This window comes from Candoia aspera, chromosome 4 (genome assembly GCF_035149785.1).
Source record: "Candoia aspera isolate rCanAsp1 chromosome 4, rCanAsp1.hap2, whole genome shotgun sequence".
Taxonomy (NCBI): Eukaryota; Metazoa; Chordata; class Lepidosauria; order Squamata; family Boidae; genus Candoia; species Candoia aspera.
In genome coordinates this window covers 21,646,332-21,663,609 of record NC_086156.1, presented here as the reverse complement: position 1 = coordinate 21,663,609, position 17,278 = coordinate 21,646,332, and the positions used below count along the sequence as shown (strand labels likewise).

General features: G+C 38.2%; 1 protein-coding gene across 1 annotated transcript in view; it reads right to left on the bottom strand.

Moving 5' to 3' along the window:
- The window catches only part of CUBN (cubilin), a 174,006-nt gene that overhangs the window by 131,816 nt on the left and 24,912 nt on the right, over nt 1-17,278 (bottom strand). Inside the window, exons 14-21 of the mRNA XM_063303562.1 lie at nt 15,911-16,092; nt 13,970-14,132; nt 13,026-13,216; nt 8,305-8,461; nt 5,442-5,620; nt 3,039-3,201; nt 2,081-2,297; nt 1,172-1,302 (exon numbers count right to left, since the gene is read on the bottom strand). Coding sequence (XP_063159632.1) covers nt 1,172-1,302; nt 2,081-2,297; nt 3,039-3,201; nt 5,442-5,620; nt 8,305-8,461; nt 13,026-13,216; nt 13,970-14,132; nt 15,911-16,092 — 1,383 coding nt within the window. The remainder of the gene's footprint in view (nt 1-1,171; nt 1,303-2,080; nt 2,298-3,038; nt 3,202-5,441; nt 5,621-8,304; nt 8,462-13,025; nt 13,217-13,969; nt 14,133-15,910; nt 16,093-17,278) is intronic.

Sequence of the window (17,278 nt, the reverse complement as noted above, 5' to 3'; positions counted from 1 at the left end):
GCTTGAGAGTGAGTTCCGGTTAACTGAGAGTCTACTATAATTAGGTTTGCATAAAACATTTTGTTTCAAACCATTTTGAATATGAAATTTCACAAAACTCCCATTTCAAATGTGAAATGGCTGCTTTGAGTACAAAACAGCTGCTTAGAGCTTCTTGTTTTATATGGTAAACAGGGAGTTTTTGACTCTTCATGAAGTTTGGTGCTCAAAATTGTTCAAAACAAATTGTTTTACACAGTTGTGGAAAGACATAACTCTTTGCTCCCGTCTAGTGGCATTTGGGATTTTTGCAACTCAGATCTGGTAGCCCTAGTCAAAAGCAAGTTTACCTTAATTCTGATTTACAATAAAGCTAGTACACTCAAGAAAATACATGCTAAATCCAGATCCCAAAGGTTATACATTCATTAAAATAGCAATCAACCTCATCTTTTATTTAGTATCAACTTTGATTAGCTCAGCTCTTGAATCAGCATTTCAAATAAATGTATGAAAAAAGCATAATTTATAAACCTTCAGGGACTGACAAAGTCTCACATGTTCTCAGAACACATGCTCAGCTGGATTTTTTTTTTACTGATGTTGAAATATGAATCACATTTCTTGCAACTCTTTTAATCACCATGGGGAATCCCTATGCAGACTGAAAAAATAGCACCATCATATGCTAAACAGATGAGTCTAGTGATGTATGTGAAATCTGATATACTGATATGAATTATCTGTTCTACACATCTCAGATTAATATATGCTGTAGATCAAATGTTAGTTATTCACTGGCATCAGCAATTTCTTCATGCTATGATTTGGTTTAATGTTCAAAACTGTATCAAAGGGTTTGGGAAATTAATGCATTTTAATACACAGACCCATTATAGATGACTAAGAAATGAATAGAGATGGGTGAATAATTCATTGTGTCTAAACCTTTTAATGTATTTCTTCAGTTGGCAGCTACCTACCCTACAGATGGATTTGAATGTACTTGCAGGCAGAGATTCATGTTGTTCAGAAGTCTGTGATACAGTTTTCAGTTCAAACAAAAGCACACAAAAATGCTTGTATGAAAAAATAGTGTGTGCAAAAATGGGTGTAAGATACACAAGACTGCATTATAGTAGAGAAATTAATTTTTTAATTCAAATGAAAGAATTAACTCCTAATGTCATACCTGTAGATGCATTCAGTGAAGCATAATTAACTGAGAATCCCTCTGATGCAATGTTGTGATTTGTCACAAAATGCAAAGTTACAATGTTGCCACTACTAGTAATAGATGGTGGAATGGATCTGCCACAGTACCTGTATCAAATCAATGATAACAAAGATATGTTAAATTATTCCCTAGTGCTCACAAATTACAAATTCAGCATTTAGATATCATGAGTGGGTAGCATGATTCAGTCAACAAGATGGATGATTTTAGAAGCAGCATCCATGATATCAAATATTGCTCAGTGGAGCAGAAACATTGGAAGCCAGATATGCTTGTGTAGGCTTTCATAGTTGGTATCTGTTGGGCAGTGTTGAATTTCAGGGTTTAGTCACCATGGCCTAGCAACAGGTTTCCTGATGTTTTGATGGCAACTGAGCAGGGAATGACTGGGCTCCTGTCTTTATAGCCAGGTGGCCTGACTTCTGATTGATCTTTAGCCAAGCTGGTTTCCAATTGGTGCAGGTTGTTGAGGGCTGGTCTCTGATTGGTCCTTTCTTGGTCCAGTCAGGATCTGCACCCTGAAGCTCAGCACTGTACACCATATATTTTCCTTCATGGAAAAAGTCCTTTCCCTGTTGCATGCCTTCCTTAATAATGGGAAAGGGGATGGGTGGCAAGGCTTTGATTAGATGGAGGCAGTGCATGATATGGTGGACTTTTAAAGATTTGAAACAGCAAATTATAAAAATAATTCCAAACTGGAAGAAGTATACATTACTGTGGTACTAGCCGATACAAAAAAAATAATAAATCCCACAAAACTCAGTGGGATTAATTCCAGTTAAATGTATATAAAAATGCAGACCGACATAGCTTTACTAGACAGCTATTTAGATAGATAGACAGATAGACAGACAGACATACCGCCCTATCTTTGTCATAGTGCTGTTGTCATAGATGTCAAGATAATCTCTCTGGCAATTGTAACCAAATTCCAAGGAAAAATAGGTGAAGGTCAGACGGATTAAATAGCCTGGCTGCACTATGATTGTCCATAAACATCTGACACCATGCGGGTAAATGTTTGGATAGCCAGGGCTTGCAAAAATCCCATCAGGCTCTGTGAGAATCCGTCCGCATGCTGTAGCATATGAAAAAAAAATCCCCAGCATATTAATTAGAACAGAATATAACAATGGAACTAAAGAAGCATTTAACTTTCCTAATGTTTCAATGATATGCCCTTACCAATCTCCAAACTCAGTGGGATTTAGTGGTAACTAGATATGCATAGGGACATGGTGGCGCTGCGGGTTAAACCGCTGAGCTGCCGATCGGAAGGTCGGCGGTTCGAAACCGCACGGCGGGGTGAGCTCCCGTTGCTAGTCCCAGCTCCTGCTCACCTAGCAGTTCGAAAACATGCAAATGTGAGTAGATCAATAGGTACCGCTTCGGCAGGAAGGTAACGGCGTTCCATGTCGTCATGCCGGCCACATGACCCGGAAGTGTCTACGGACAACGCCGGCTCTAACGGCTTAGAAACGGAGATGAGCACCGCCCCCTAGAGTCGGACACGACTGGACTTTACGTCAAGGGAAACCTTTACCTTTTAGATATGCATAGGATTGCATATAAAGGAAATTACATTATCTTTATAGTCTTATAAAGTTGCTTTGTGTTCATCCAGTTGTTGATGAATTAGAAGCCCCACTTGGCAGGGTCAAAGGTGAGGAATGTGAAATCTGCAGTGCCACAAATTCTCTTACCCAGCATTAAATACAGTGCACATACATTTAATTTATATGGTTCCACTACATTTTCCCTAATAATCTGGGGACAAACTCAAGGGGAAGGCAGAGTCGGTGAAGGTAGCAGCATTTACCTGTATCAAAAGGTTTGTATTCAGCCACAAAGCCAAGATTTGTACTAGATGAAGTTCTGAATTTTATATAAAGAGAGTTATGTCTTGAATGAACCATAGGTGGTATAGCTGCCCCACAGTATTTTCCCAAAGAAGGAGAATTTGCATTGTTACCATCTCTGATCTGCAAAAGAAAAAAAGTTCAGATCCTATGAAAATATACATAAGCTAAATATTGCTATATACAGGGACTCATTCATGGCAAGACTTTTGGAGAGGGAAGGAATATCTCCTATTCTTTTCAATCTTAGATTTCTTTTGTCCGATTTCCCTATCACTCTGCAACATTTTAAAGACTTATGAAAATTCGTATGGTTTTTGCTCACCTTTCTATATAAGAATGTTTTTGGGTGAGTGAGCATGCATGCATTTTGATGTAGTTGGCTTAATGGAACCACCTGTGCCAACATTTTCTTCTAATATAAACATTTTAATGTGATTTAAAAAACACTATGCCTTTTGTGCACACTTTCTCTAATAGATATTGAGAAAGAGAGAGATTGGAGAACTACACAGCACTGCTAAGCTAGTGCCATTTCAGCTAGGCTCAACTCTGGTGACTTCAGCATGGACAAATGCTCACTATCTCAATCCATCTCCAGTAATAACTTGTAATTCTTCCAAGGATAATCTCTTTAATCTCATCCATCCACTTTACCCATTGTCTTCCCCTTCTTTTATTTTCTTCAACCTTGCCAAGTATAACTAGACATCACATGCCAAAAATAGATAAGATTCTGCTTGCTGATCATTTTCTGAAGAGAAAAGTCAATCTTTAATGGATCCAAGATGAAGTGATTGGCTCCTTTTGCAATCCTTAATACTTTTAATAACTGTCACCAGATACATAATGTGAAGGTGTCTATTTTCTTTCTCTCACTTTTTCTCAATTTACAACTTTCACAGCTGCACTATGCCATTGGAAAGGCCATTGCTTTAACTTTTTTGACCTTTGTGTCATAGAAATATCCATTCTTCATTATTCTATGTTTGTCATTGCCTTCCACTCTAAATTAATCTTGAATTGTAAACCGCCCAGAGTTGCTTGTGAGATGGGCGGCGCAGAAATGTGAGAAATAAATAAATGAATAAATAAAATCTTCAGTTTATTTCTCCATCTTTAATTATTTTTGAGCCTAATGAAACAGAACTATCAATTTCTTCAATTGTAAGTTCACTAACCATGCAGGTTGGCATCATCCTTGTCTTCTATTTAATACTAATTCTGATTTTTCACTTTTCATTCTCCACTTTCATAATGAACTCTTCTAAATTCCATATTTCAGGTTAATCAAGTAGTGTCATCTGCATTTCTTTAGTTGCTAGTATCAACCTCCTGTCTTTTCTTCCATTCTTCTTCCATTTTCTGTTCTAGAGCCCTCTGTTTCTTTGCATTCAATTCCTATTGTAGCTTCTTGTTCACTGTTAAGGTTCCTCAGAAGAATAATCTGATGTTCTGGCACACCCAGAACATTATTAGCCTTGATATATTCCACATTCTGGCATCACACAGGCAAAGGCCTTGCTCAGCCAATAAAGCAAAGGTTTATTGTTTTATTGCTCCTTATGTTCTCTTGCTCTCTCCATTATCCATCTTATGTTAGCTGTCTGATCCCATGTTCCTCTGTCTTATCTGAAACTTGTCTGTTCCTTTGACATTCTCTGTCCATGTATGGCTGTATTCTACTTTGTAAGATATACAGTAGTTTGAGATACTGTAAAAACAACATAGTTTTCCTATCTGTGTTTTATTCTATACATTATTTTGGGAAGTGCAAATCCCACATGTACCCCTTGCCATACTATTTTGAATTATTTAAGTAATCCCACCTCACCCACTAGAACACCATTTTTCAAAGTCAGTTGTTATCAAAAACAATGCTTGTTATTGTTTATTAGATTGATAGTCTACTGAATACAAGTTACATTAATGTATAACCCCGCATAGTATTTCAGTCCTAAGAGTGTATTCTCAAAATACGAATCGCATCAATTTCAGAGCAAGCAAATAGGGTAGAATTATGGCATTAATCTAACCTTAATTCCATATGATATATGCTAGGGTTTCTGTGCATTTCAATTCTCCAAGCCAAGTACCACATTTGGCCTTTGAGAAGCAAGACAAAGCCTAAATTTGATTACCTTAAATTTCATTAAAATTAAGTTAATTAAGCAGAGTTTATTCTTCCCCTTCTGTTATGATAAAAATTGTACTTCATTGGTAACTTTTAGAGACTTTAGATTCTTATGGTACATAAATGAAATGTGAATAAATAAATCTTTTGAAGGGACTGGGTCAGCCATAGCCATGGCCTTTGCATGTTTGGTTTTCAGATTAATTTCCTTTTTTTTAAGAATCATTACCTCCACATAATCTGAATTGCAGGTGGTGACATTATGGATGCGAAAATCAGTGAAATTAAGAATCACAATGCTGCCTTCAGGTTCAGATATGATCCATTCACAGATATGGCCCTTTGACAACGGTCTGGTAAAGTACGGAGACCTGATGACCCCTTCACCAAACAAGGGACTCCCACAAGCTGCCAAGAGAAATGGAGAATTAGTTTAGTAATGTATATTGACAAACATGTTGAAGACATGTTGACTGATATTTATCAAGGGTTTGATTATTTATTCCATGTAGTATCTTTATAGATTTCCCTTTAGTATGATGTGCCCAAAGTGGTTAATGTTACAGATTAGAGCTGTGTAAAAGTTTGAAGAGCCATTTCTATTTGATGAAACTTTGAAGCAGAATCACAGCTTGCAGATGGGACCCACTTCAAAGCAGTGAATTAGGTCAGGTCCTACAAAGAACTTCACTGATTCAAGAGTTATCTTGCTATTTGGGGGGTTGTTACAGATGATATATCATGTTGCTATTTGGGGGTTGAGTATTATGATGGGGTCTCTGATATTCATATTGTCTAAATTAGGCAATGATGCATTCTAACGGCTGGCTTCAGGTTCTTCTCCTCTACCACTCTTGCTTAAAGTGGAACTGCAATATTTCATCTATAATGAACTCATGCACTTCATGAAACAAACTTAATCTGCTCCAATTTTCACTTTTTCCACCACTTCCAAGCACTGAAGACCAGCTATAATGCATAACCCTTACCCTCCATCCCACACTTAACATAAGAGAACTGTTGCAGGAGGAGAGCCATGTTAGTCTATGGTGGCCAAAAATTAGGAGTCAGCAGCACTTTTTCCAACTAACACATTTTATTAAAATGTATAAATTTTTGTGAGCTGCAGTGGGGAAATGGTGTGGATGAGATGGAGGGGAAGATACGTTGGTTATGCAGACACATGTTACACGTAAAACAGGTTACAAGTATCAATTAACAATTGTGTTTGTTGAGACCTTTTGAGATTGCCTGAAATCTTTTGATGTTTGCGAGTTCTCACTCAATGGAGTTGTTTTTCCAGGAGAGTCACTCTGAAGTCTGCTATGGAGTGTCCTGGGAGGATATTATTTTGCAATCTAATGAAAGCATGATTGCTCCAAGCTGCACAATATACTGGCTACCCATCTTGAGGGATGTTCCTGCATGTACTCAGACTGCCGGGAGCTCTAGGTCAGCATAGGTCCCTTTAGGGAACCTCTAGGAAAAAACCCAGGAAGAGCAGAAAAATAAAAGTACAACTGGTTCCCATGAGTTGAACAGAACCTCTAGAGCAGTGTTTCTCAACCTTGGCAACTTTAAGATATGTGGACTTCAAATCCCAGAATTCCCCAGCCAGCTTTGGGAATTCTGGAAGTTGAAGTCCATATAGTGTATCTTAAAGTTGCTAAGGTTGAGAAACACTGCTCTAGATACCACTCTTGCTGACTCTGACATGAGAAGCTGGCCAATTAGAGCCATCATCTCTTTAGACTCTCTGCCTCTCAAAGCTGATTTGGAAGGCAAGACCAATGTGGCTCTGGGCTTCATTCATTTTCTTGGTTTTCTGTTTCTTTTATGCATGTAGAGAAGAGGGATTAAGTGCCCAACTCCCCCTTATAAATAAAGCTGCTCAATTGCAACAGCATGATGCTGTTTTACCATTTTTTGAGACATTCCTCTGGTTATGATAGGCTAAAATGTGTGAAATAAATAAATATTTTGAAAAAGAAAACACCCTTTGATCTTTTGGACAGCTCTGTGGTTTAATGGTATAGAGGTATTCTTGAACTGTACATCAAAAGGTCTGTGGTTTAATGGTATAGAGGTATTCTTGAACTGTACATCAAAAGGTTGGAACTTGTTTCTATATGAGTTATGGATTTTATTGAGCATGTGGAGACAGTAAATGTCATGATTTCCAGCTCATCAGTGTTGGAAAGACAATCCAACTCCAGCTTTACAATGCTGAATTGCTGGCATGTTGACTTTGTGCTTATGAGTTGGCTCCCTCTTGAAGTAATGGAAAGAGTGATCAATATTATTTCATGTGATCAAGGATTCATTATGTATTTAAAAATTAGGCTGAATTATTTCCTGTATGTAACATAATACGATTTTGTTCTTTCCATTTTTTTCCCCACTTTCTTTCCTTGCTATGCCAATCCTTCTAGCAGCTGCACCAGAAACAGTGATCAGAAGTAGCAAAGCATCTCCCTACACACGTACACACAAATATACACATGGAACTCTCTCTCTCTCACACACACACACACAGACACGTCAATGGAATTCTTCAGTGTCATGTCACATGTGGTTCCCCAGGAAAAGAAGAATGAAAGAAAATGCTTACTTTTTAAACAATGTTCAAGTTGGAGCAGCTTTATTTATAAGGGGGAGTTGGGCACTTAATCAGAACAATTCCTCTACAGGTTTTCTGCTAGATAGTTTGGAGGCCACTGTTGCAGCCTTTCCTCATCCCTGCTATCTCCTCCTTAAAAGTGATGAAAGTGGGAATAATACAAATGTATTGTAGTGTGGTCTTTGGAGGAATCTGGCTAAAACTTGGCAAGATTATTGTCTTCTATCCTGAACATTAAAACAAGGTATTATAAGGCTTAACTACTTCCGGACATCACTGGATGAGATTGAAAGAAAATTATGCCACCCTCCCTTAGCATCATGAGTATTCCCATTTTAGTCTACTTAAAATAGTTTGCAGAATTTATACTGTACTTTGTCCCATAAAGTCAGTGGACACCCTAGAACTTTGTGAAAGTGGCTACCACATTGATAATAGAAAAATCAAAACATTATTGGACAGTTTCACTTACCAACTTCATAAGTGGCCCTGAAGTTAGAGTTATTAGCTGAAATATTGGATTTGAACTTGATCCAGAGGGTGTTTTGACTGGAAGTGATTGGAGAAGGAAGCACACTTCCACATAACTTGTTGATTGAGGGAGCAATCTCAGTGTCGCCATCTCGGATCTAATCCGCCAAAAAACAATTAAATAATAATTTAATTTCTCAGTTATGTCATCAATTTGATATATATGCCGAATAGTCCGCTCTATGAAATATTAAGCAAAGAAATAGTAAGGATAGAGGGGAAATTATTGGAATGCTTAGTTTGCCATTCCTCCATACTTTCATGCTGGCTTTTAAAAACCGTTAAGTGCTTTATAACATTATAAAGTTTAAATCGTTACCTGCTTTATAAAATTTAAAACGTTATCTGCTTTATAACATTATAAAATTTAAATCCATGCTTTAAATTTTGCATGGATTTTTGCACTCCTAATAATGAAGACAAAAGTTCACTTGTTTATAGAAACTTAGCGGAGACAACAAAATTTACAAAGCTTTACTGTAAAGAAATGTCTTGAATATCTGCTTTCTGGGGAGGAGGTAATATATCCAGCTTGAGAACAGTGAATATATACAAGTCACTTTAACCTCACTTTATAGCCTCCAACATGTTTTTATTTTAAATACGCTGAAGTCTGATTGTTTAAGAAGGCATTTCCTTCTTGAACAAATTTAACACTTACACTAGTAATGGAATTAAACCTGTACATGAAATACACTATTATATGAGAAGATGCCACCTTCTCTAAATCCAAAGCCTTTAGAGCGGTTCCACATGTTATCAATTAAAAGAATGTGCTCTCATATTTCTGAAACATCTGCTTTCAGGAGTGTCTTCAGGGAGGGGGTCAACAAATATGAGATGATGGCCACAGCCATGTGATCAAAGCCCCGTGATACATATAAAAAGGGGCGGGGCTTTGATTGCATAGTTGCGACCACCATCTTGACTTTTTTCTACCTCCAGCAGATATCCCGTCTGCTTCCCTCCATTTCACTGAACTGCATAGCTTTCTGGAGCATTTACATCATTTGCATTCATGACAATGGCATTGACAAATAGAACCACTTAGCACAGCTGATGGGCACAGTGTCCAGAAGCATGTACAAATAATGCACCATCTAATTCATAATATGTGCTTTTTGTGCGGTTGAGTTTGCAGGTATATAATAAGAAGCAATGCACCCACAGTTGATATTGCTATCAGCAAATTATCAGCACTTTCCCTTGGCTGTTCTCTGACATGGGCTTACATTACAGTACAGATAAATGCATTATCTGGAGTTTCAGAGTGCAGGACCAGAAATCTCAGGCACTGTTATTGTTTCAAAGGCCAAAACATCTCCCACTCATGCTGAAATAGCCAGCTGCATGTTTGATCCTAGCGACTACAGCAATTCTGAGAGCAATGTTGTAGTGCTTCTCTGAGGGGCCATGAGAAATTTATGACTTTCCAAGGTGTGTAGTCTTTTTAAGAACCTTTCTCTGAGGTGTCCTCCGGCCACCACATTTGAAATGACCCAGCAGACAGTCTTTCAGGATCCTTGCAAGGAAGGAAGCTACATATTTCCCACCATCCCCACCCAGGTCAGTATGCTTTCAAATAGTAGAAATATTGGGTTGTTAAGTGTTTGTGTAGCATTCCATGCTCACAGTCCTCAGCAGGGTGGATGTGCAGAGGACTGCAGAAGAGGCACAGATCCATCACGGCAAACCTATGATCTCTGGAACTAATTCCCCAAAGACAAAGGAAATGCCTTGCTGAATTAAATCTATTGTTCCTAATTAAAATGGTTTTTGCTTTGTTCCATTTGGTGTAGTGAGTGTTACTGTGATTTTGCCAACAGTTAGAAAAAGGAATTATGAATCCAAGTAAATAAAAGGTCCTGTTTTCATTCTACATCAGATTTCTGTCTGCTTTTGAAAATGGATTCTACTTTGTTCCGTCCTGTGAAAGAAGAAGCAGTACTATACGCTGTAGATATACCTCCGTTTATATTAGCTCACACGAATCTTTCTCAACCTTTCTCAAAAGGCAAGTTTAAATAAAGACAGCCAAGGGCATTTCATTGCCATTAGTGTTTCAACTCACAAAGCAGTATGAAACCAATTTACTGACTCCAAATGCAGAGAGTACAAAGAAGATCACCCAGTCAGTGCCCCACCCTCTGAGCTACCTCTGCTTGTGGAGTAACAAAATCTACTCCACATGTAAAGGAAATAAAATGTATTACCAGAACCCTGCATCCATGTATTGGTGTGCATTTGGTTTGCAAAGTGCAAGGAAAAGCACTGAAATATTCAGGGGGGAAACAGGGAGTAAAGTCTGGCTTGAACCAGGAAGTAGGCAAGAGGTCCTGCAATGGAAAAACGGATGTCCTCAAGTTCTGCAGAGTCAGAACAGATCAAAGGAAAAAGCAGCATTTACTGCTATTTCCAATAATCTGAAGCAGAATGTGAACTAAATCGACCCCAGGCACAGAAACAGATGTTGTCATGAAATCAGTCAAGGGCCAGCCAATCCCGAAGTGGTGTGAAGCATTGGTGTGGAAGTACCCTGAATCAAATCTAGACTTGCAGTAGCTTGAATGAAACTCAAGCACTTTTCTCTAAAGAGCTGACCTCAGGACCTTTTGAGGGACCCAAAGGGAGAACAGCCATGTTTTCTTTATGCAGATTCCTACATTAAGATATTTCTTCTTCATGTTTTTTCACTGAAGTCCCAATTGTGTGGGGAAACTCTTTCTACTGTATTTTATTACATTTTACTGCCTTGAATGAAAAAAATATTCATCCATCTGAACTGCCTTGAATGAAAAATATTCATCCATCTGGCATGTCAAATAATGACATTAGGCCTCTTTAAGCCTTAGGCGATTTCCTTTAACGACCCCAACCAAGGTCATATGGTGACCTTCTCCAATTAGCTGAGGGAAAGCTGTTATATGTTCCCCGTGTGTTACTTTTTAAAAAGGTGGGTCACATTCTAAACAAAACTAGATCTCATCATGATGCAATTTAGAATAACATTCTGTTTTGTGAGGCTTTTCTGCTTAGGAGATAACTCAGGAGAGATTAGTCTGCTTACCAATATCTGAAGGAAATTGAGAAAATGCTTTTTTTATGGCTTTTCCCATGTTCTGTAGTTCTGTGGGAAGAAAAGTCTTTGTTTTGTAAGATGACTTATAAATGCATTATTTATTCAAGGTGGTTCTTTTATGAACTGAGTTAATCTTATATCTAGGCTGGTTTTCAAAAATGGTAGGTTTAGGGATTCATTAGTGTTTTATTATGTTTTTAACTTATTGCTTTTCATTCCAAGCATGACTGGGTGGAAAAACAGGATGTAGATTTAATTAATAAGTGTGATATGCAAATAGACAATGATCAGGAACAGTGAAAAGTATAACAAAGTTTTGGTTGGAAGTCTGTTTAAAAGGACTTTAGAAACAAATGTACATCTAATTTAATAATTAAGAAAAATTGTGTTAGCCAAGTTGACTGGATTTAGAATCGGACACCATTTTTTCTTCAAAATTGGAATTCTCTTGGAATAATTTGTAACTGAATAATAACTTGCAACTGAAATCTTACATTTTATATTTGCCAGTGTTGCTAATGTAGATCTTATGAGTACTTCTCTACTGTTAAATCTTTAATAAAGCGTGGAGTGGGTTCCAAGTAATGTCTGTCACTACACACTGGGCTGAAGAAACTTACTCCTTGTGGAATTCATGTATGCAACTCTGAAGGGTGTATGCAAAGGGTGTATATGAAGACCCATTTTGGATGTGGTCCTGGCAAAGTAAGGTAGCCCAACATGACTTACCTTAATACTGAATTTGGCATGTCTTAACTGATGAGCACAATCATACATAGAAAACAAAGAGTGGGGTCACAGATAACCTTTGTTGCTCATGTATTTTTGTTTTATGCTGGTTACATTACTCCTGTTCTTTGTCCTCTCTAGATACTGGACCCTAATGAAATTGATATTTTGTATGCCTTTGTATACATGCTCCTCTAACATATTTTTGCACAAATAGATTGGCTTATTTTTCCTGATCAGATCTCTCATAGCTGTAAACTTCTTTCGGTAGTATCCAGAGATTTTTCCACTGAATCACAACCACAACACCAGGGGAAGAGGTTTTAACCAGTTTGCAGCCTTATAGCAGCACCCCAGAATGAGCAAGGACAACATTTCTGTTCTTTTTTGGAGTGTTTTGGGGTGTTCAGAGAGTTTAGAAGATGACAGAGAGAATCTTAAGGCACCCATTTCACTCCTGAAAGATCCTTCAAGAAGCCTAAATTGGGCAGTTCCCAAACCCTGCAAATTACTGGTCAAAGATATCAATGCAATACATTCTGGTAATGCCATGACATCACCAGCCACACCATCTGTAACTCTTAGGCTAAAAAAGATTGTGTGTTTCTGGTTTAAACCTTTCCCATGATGTCATTTTCTCAAGGAGCTGATTGACATCAGGAACACAATGCAGATGGAAATAATCTCCTCTCTTCAAATGCTGAAAGCCTATTAGGGCAGCCCAATTGCCCCCATGACCCTTTTTCTCTCCTTTCTGGAAAAAAAGAAAGAAATAGAAGAGAGATCTAATTTCAGATTTATGACTCATCCAATTTGCCCTTCACCATTTTTTCAAAGTAGGAAATAATAATTACCTCAATATAGTTCAGGGAGCAGCCAGGGTGGCTTTCCAGCCCCAGGTGTGTGAAATTCAAGTAAATTTTTTCATCAGGTGGCATTCGAATGATGTAAATACACTGTTTGTTGTTCAGATAAGAATTAGGCCAGTAGGGAGACATGATGACCCCACTGCTATCTGTATAGGTTCCGCCACAGTTTGAATTCACTACATTAACAAAAAAGAAATGATTACTCATAATGAAATACGTTAACTACATACACCCTCCCCATACACACACACACACACACACACACACACACACAGGTAGTCCTCACTTACTGACCATCTGTTCAGCAACCATTCAAAGTTACAATGGTGCTGAAAAAGGAGACTTACAACTAGTCCTCAGACTTGTGGCCGTTGCAGCATCCCCATGATCACATGATTGCAATTCAGGCACTTGGCAACTGGCGAGTAGTTTCAACAGTGGCAGCATGTTGCGGTCACATGGTCGCCTTTTGCGACCTTCACAACTGGCTTCCAACAGGCAAAGTCAATGGGGAAGCTGCAGGAAGTTGCAAGTTGCAGTCACATGACATCACGCTTCACGACCGCAGCCAGAACTGACATCATAAGTCGGGTGCAGTCAGTGATGTTTCACTTAACAACTGCGCTGCTTAGCAACAGATTTGCCGGTCCCAATTGCGGTCAGTGAATGAAGACTCCCTGTATATGGTTTGCTCCAGAAAAGGGTGTAGTCTTCTTTAGCCTGGTATAGTCCAAATGCGTTAAGACTGCAGTTACCAGAATTCCCAGCTTGCAGTCCCAACACATCTGGAGGACACCAACTATTTTAGGCTCATGCATTTCATAATAGTGTCTAGTTGTGTTGGATGAGAATTTTAACTTTCGGGTTTGCATTCCCAACGTATCAGAGGGCACCAGGATGAGAAGGCTGATAGGGACAAATACACTTACCAGGTGACGTTATGTATGTGATGTGGAATCCTCTATCGGTATCAAAAGCATTGGAGTGAAAATGAACCCAGCCATATGGACCAGTGGTTTCAAGAGGAGGTGGTAATCCGGTACTGCAGTATTTCCCAAGGAGGGGATCTTGAGGGAGAAGGCCATCTCGGATCTAAACAAAAGCATACCATCACGTATTTGTTATTCTTTGTCAAATATACTATAGATGTGTCATCTGTATCTAAGATAAAAAGCTCTTCTGTTTTCTTTACTGATAATTCCTGCAGTGTTTCATATTGCCTAAAATAAATAAATTTCAACAACTCTGACACGTATTTTTCTGTATGATGCTATTCAACTGATTTAATTTTTATATTATTGTTTATTACAAACATGAACACACACTTATGTATATACAAATGAACATTTTGTTAGTCATCTTGGAAATACATTTTTGAAAGAGCATAATATACCTCGGTCTCTACTTTTATCTACATACTTTCCCCCATACTTGAGTAAGGGTTATGAGATGTGTACACAAATCCATCCTAAACTTCCCATGTGTTATGACTCCAACCCTAATTCCTGGGGTCTCCATGCTCTAGGGCAGTGTTTCTCAACCATGGCTGGCTGAGGAATTCTGGGAGTTGAAGTCCACACATCTTAAAGTTGCCTAGTTTGAGAAACACTGCTCTAGAGGGTGTTCATGAGCCACTGGTATTTCCTCCAACTCTATCCCATCCTATTCAGACAGAAAACCACTTTCATCACCTCCAAACTCTAGAGCCTGTGGATTTTGGACTTCAGATTTCTCTGCCTGCCACTGACAATAACTCTAGCTAAAAAGATATTAAATTGAGCAATCGTTAAAGCGGTGCATGACCCCCAAATTAAAAATATCAATAGTTGATGACTGGCTGTTTCAAAAGTAGCTGTTACATTATAAAACCCTTCTGAAGATGCACCTGATTAAATATAAGTTTTTTTTCTTTGCATGGTCAATGCAGCACATTATTAAGCAAGAAGTGCTTTCATATACCAAAGCTAATCTCATTGGAAACTTGCCAGATGCAACTTGAGGAATAATTATTTTCTTGGAAATGGAGATAAGCAGTTAACATTTAAATGTCTTCCAAAATGTTTCTGTCCTGGCCCTTCACGCAAGTGTTCTGATTCATGCCTGGGGTTTTAAAATGATTCAACATTAGAATGAACTGTTGTGCATGTTCCATAAGGCAGGTTGCATTTGACATATTTTTGATGATGTAATTGGAACAGCTTCAGTGTGTTCTCATTCCTTGCAGTACAGATAGATATCTAATCTTAACCAAGAATAATCCTCAGTGTGGTATTTGTGGGTTTTGTTTGGTTTTTGACAGCTTAATAGAAACATGATAGAATAGCATCTTAGATTTCTTGTGCAATGTAACAAGATCTAAATGCCAATTTCTGTATGTTTTCCAGCCATGAAACTATAGCTCTGAAAACTTTTTAAAATAAATATCATGGAAACATATAGATTTAGACTTGAGACCTATTGAAATATTGCTTTCTAAAATCCTAGAATCTATTTGTGTAGACTCTCTGTGCAATATAATACCCTGGAAAATCAGTGCTATAGTGTTCAAGAAATGTACATGGCTGGGTTCACATATGACACAAAGGTTATTGTATGCTTGGTTCTGGTTCAGCATGCTGTAGGCACCCAGACAATATGGTTTGTAACTCTTGTTTAATGTTTTCTTAGCATGTTATACAAATCCAGAGAACTGTGACTTATTGGATAGAACATGGTAATCAAGACTAAGTACTATATGTGAACCCTTCCTATAAAAATAGAAAAAAAATCCTATTGCAGGTAATAACTATTCAGCTTATTTGTGGTGATGGAAGTTAAACTTATTGCCTATTGTGCTGTTAGTATCTATTTTTCTTTCAAATTATTTTTACCTCCAGATAATCTTGGGAACAGTTATCATGATGTTCAAGACTTAATATGCCAAAAGCAAATGTGATAAGAAGACCAGGATTAGTTGAGATGATCCAAACACAATCCCTGTTGGGAGGATAGTTGCCAGGATAGCCCGGTGAGTTAATTGTTCCATGAGTACCATTCAGTTCTCCACCACATTCTAGAGAGAGGAGGAGGGAGGGAGAGAAGGAAAAGAAGGAGAAAACTTAACTAATTTAACTACTTAACTTGCTAACTACTACACTTGCTAATTTTCATCACAAGTCATAAGCCCTGGAAACTGTTTCAGATTTTTCCAGACATTGAGGCCATGACTATGACTCTCATCAATAGTAGTAAAGTTGTGTTTAACATAGGCCATAAGTCATCCTATTTTGCTAGGTAGTTGAAGTACAAACTATTCTTTCTGAATTTTAATTTTAATTAATAACCACCCAGAGTCACTCCTTGAGTGAGATGGGCAGCGTAGTATAAATAAGGTATAAATTTTAATACATATGCAAGAATGAAAGCCTTGCAAAGAGTTTCTAGGTTTTCTTCATCAAGAGAAAGGCTTGGGTGAAGGGAAGAAAAGGAGACAGGACTTTGTTTCCCAGTGTCCAACCCAGGGATCGTACTGTACAGGATGATAGGAATTGTAATCCAATATATCTGCAGGCCACCAAGTTGGAGAAGACTAGTTTAGGAGTTTTGGGGATAGAGTGGAGGTTCTACAGAAATTGAGAGACTGCAAAGAACAGAGAAGAAAATAACTCTTGCTATCTCCTACTCATTTTGAGCTGAGCTATACAGACATTTGTATACAGGCACCAGTTGGGTATAGTGGTGAAGGCACCAGGCTAGAAACTGGGAGACCGTGAGTTCTAGTCCCGCCTTAGGCACAAAGCCAGCTGGGTGACTTGGGCCAGTCGCTCTCTCTCAGCTCTAGGAAGGAGACAGTGGCAACCCACTTCTGAAAATCTTGCCAAGAAAACTGTAGGAACTTGTCCAGGCAGTCTCTGAGAATTGGACAGGATTGAATGGATTAAAAAAAATGCAGACATCACCCATTACATGTAGTACACATGGAATAAATGTAGATGTATGACTATATAATGAATAGGATGTTTTTTTTATCAAAATCCTTCCTGAATAGGAACTGGGAAGTTGGTGTAATTCAAGCTTTGGTTTGTGCTTGGAATTCTGAATATCCCAGTCAAGCCAGTAGGGCAAACAGACCCCATCCCTGCCTGTGTTACTGAGGATAATACCTAGCCTGGCAATGAAGAAAAGCAAGCTCAGAGACTATCAAGAACCCAACAACAGGGAAACCATTACATTAAGAGTCTAGATTACCCTTAAGAAAA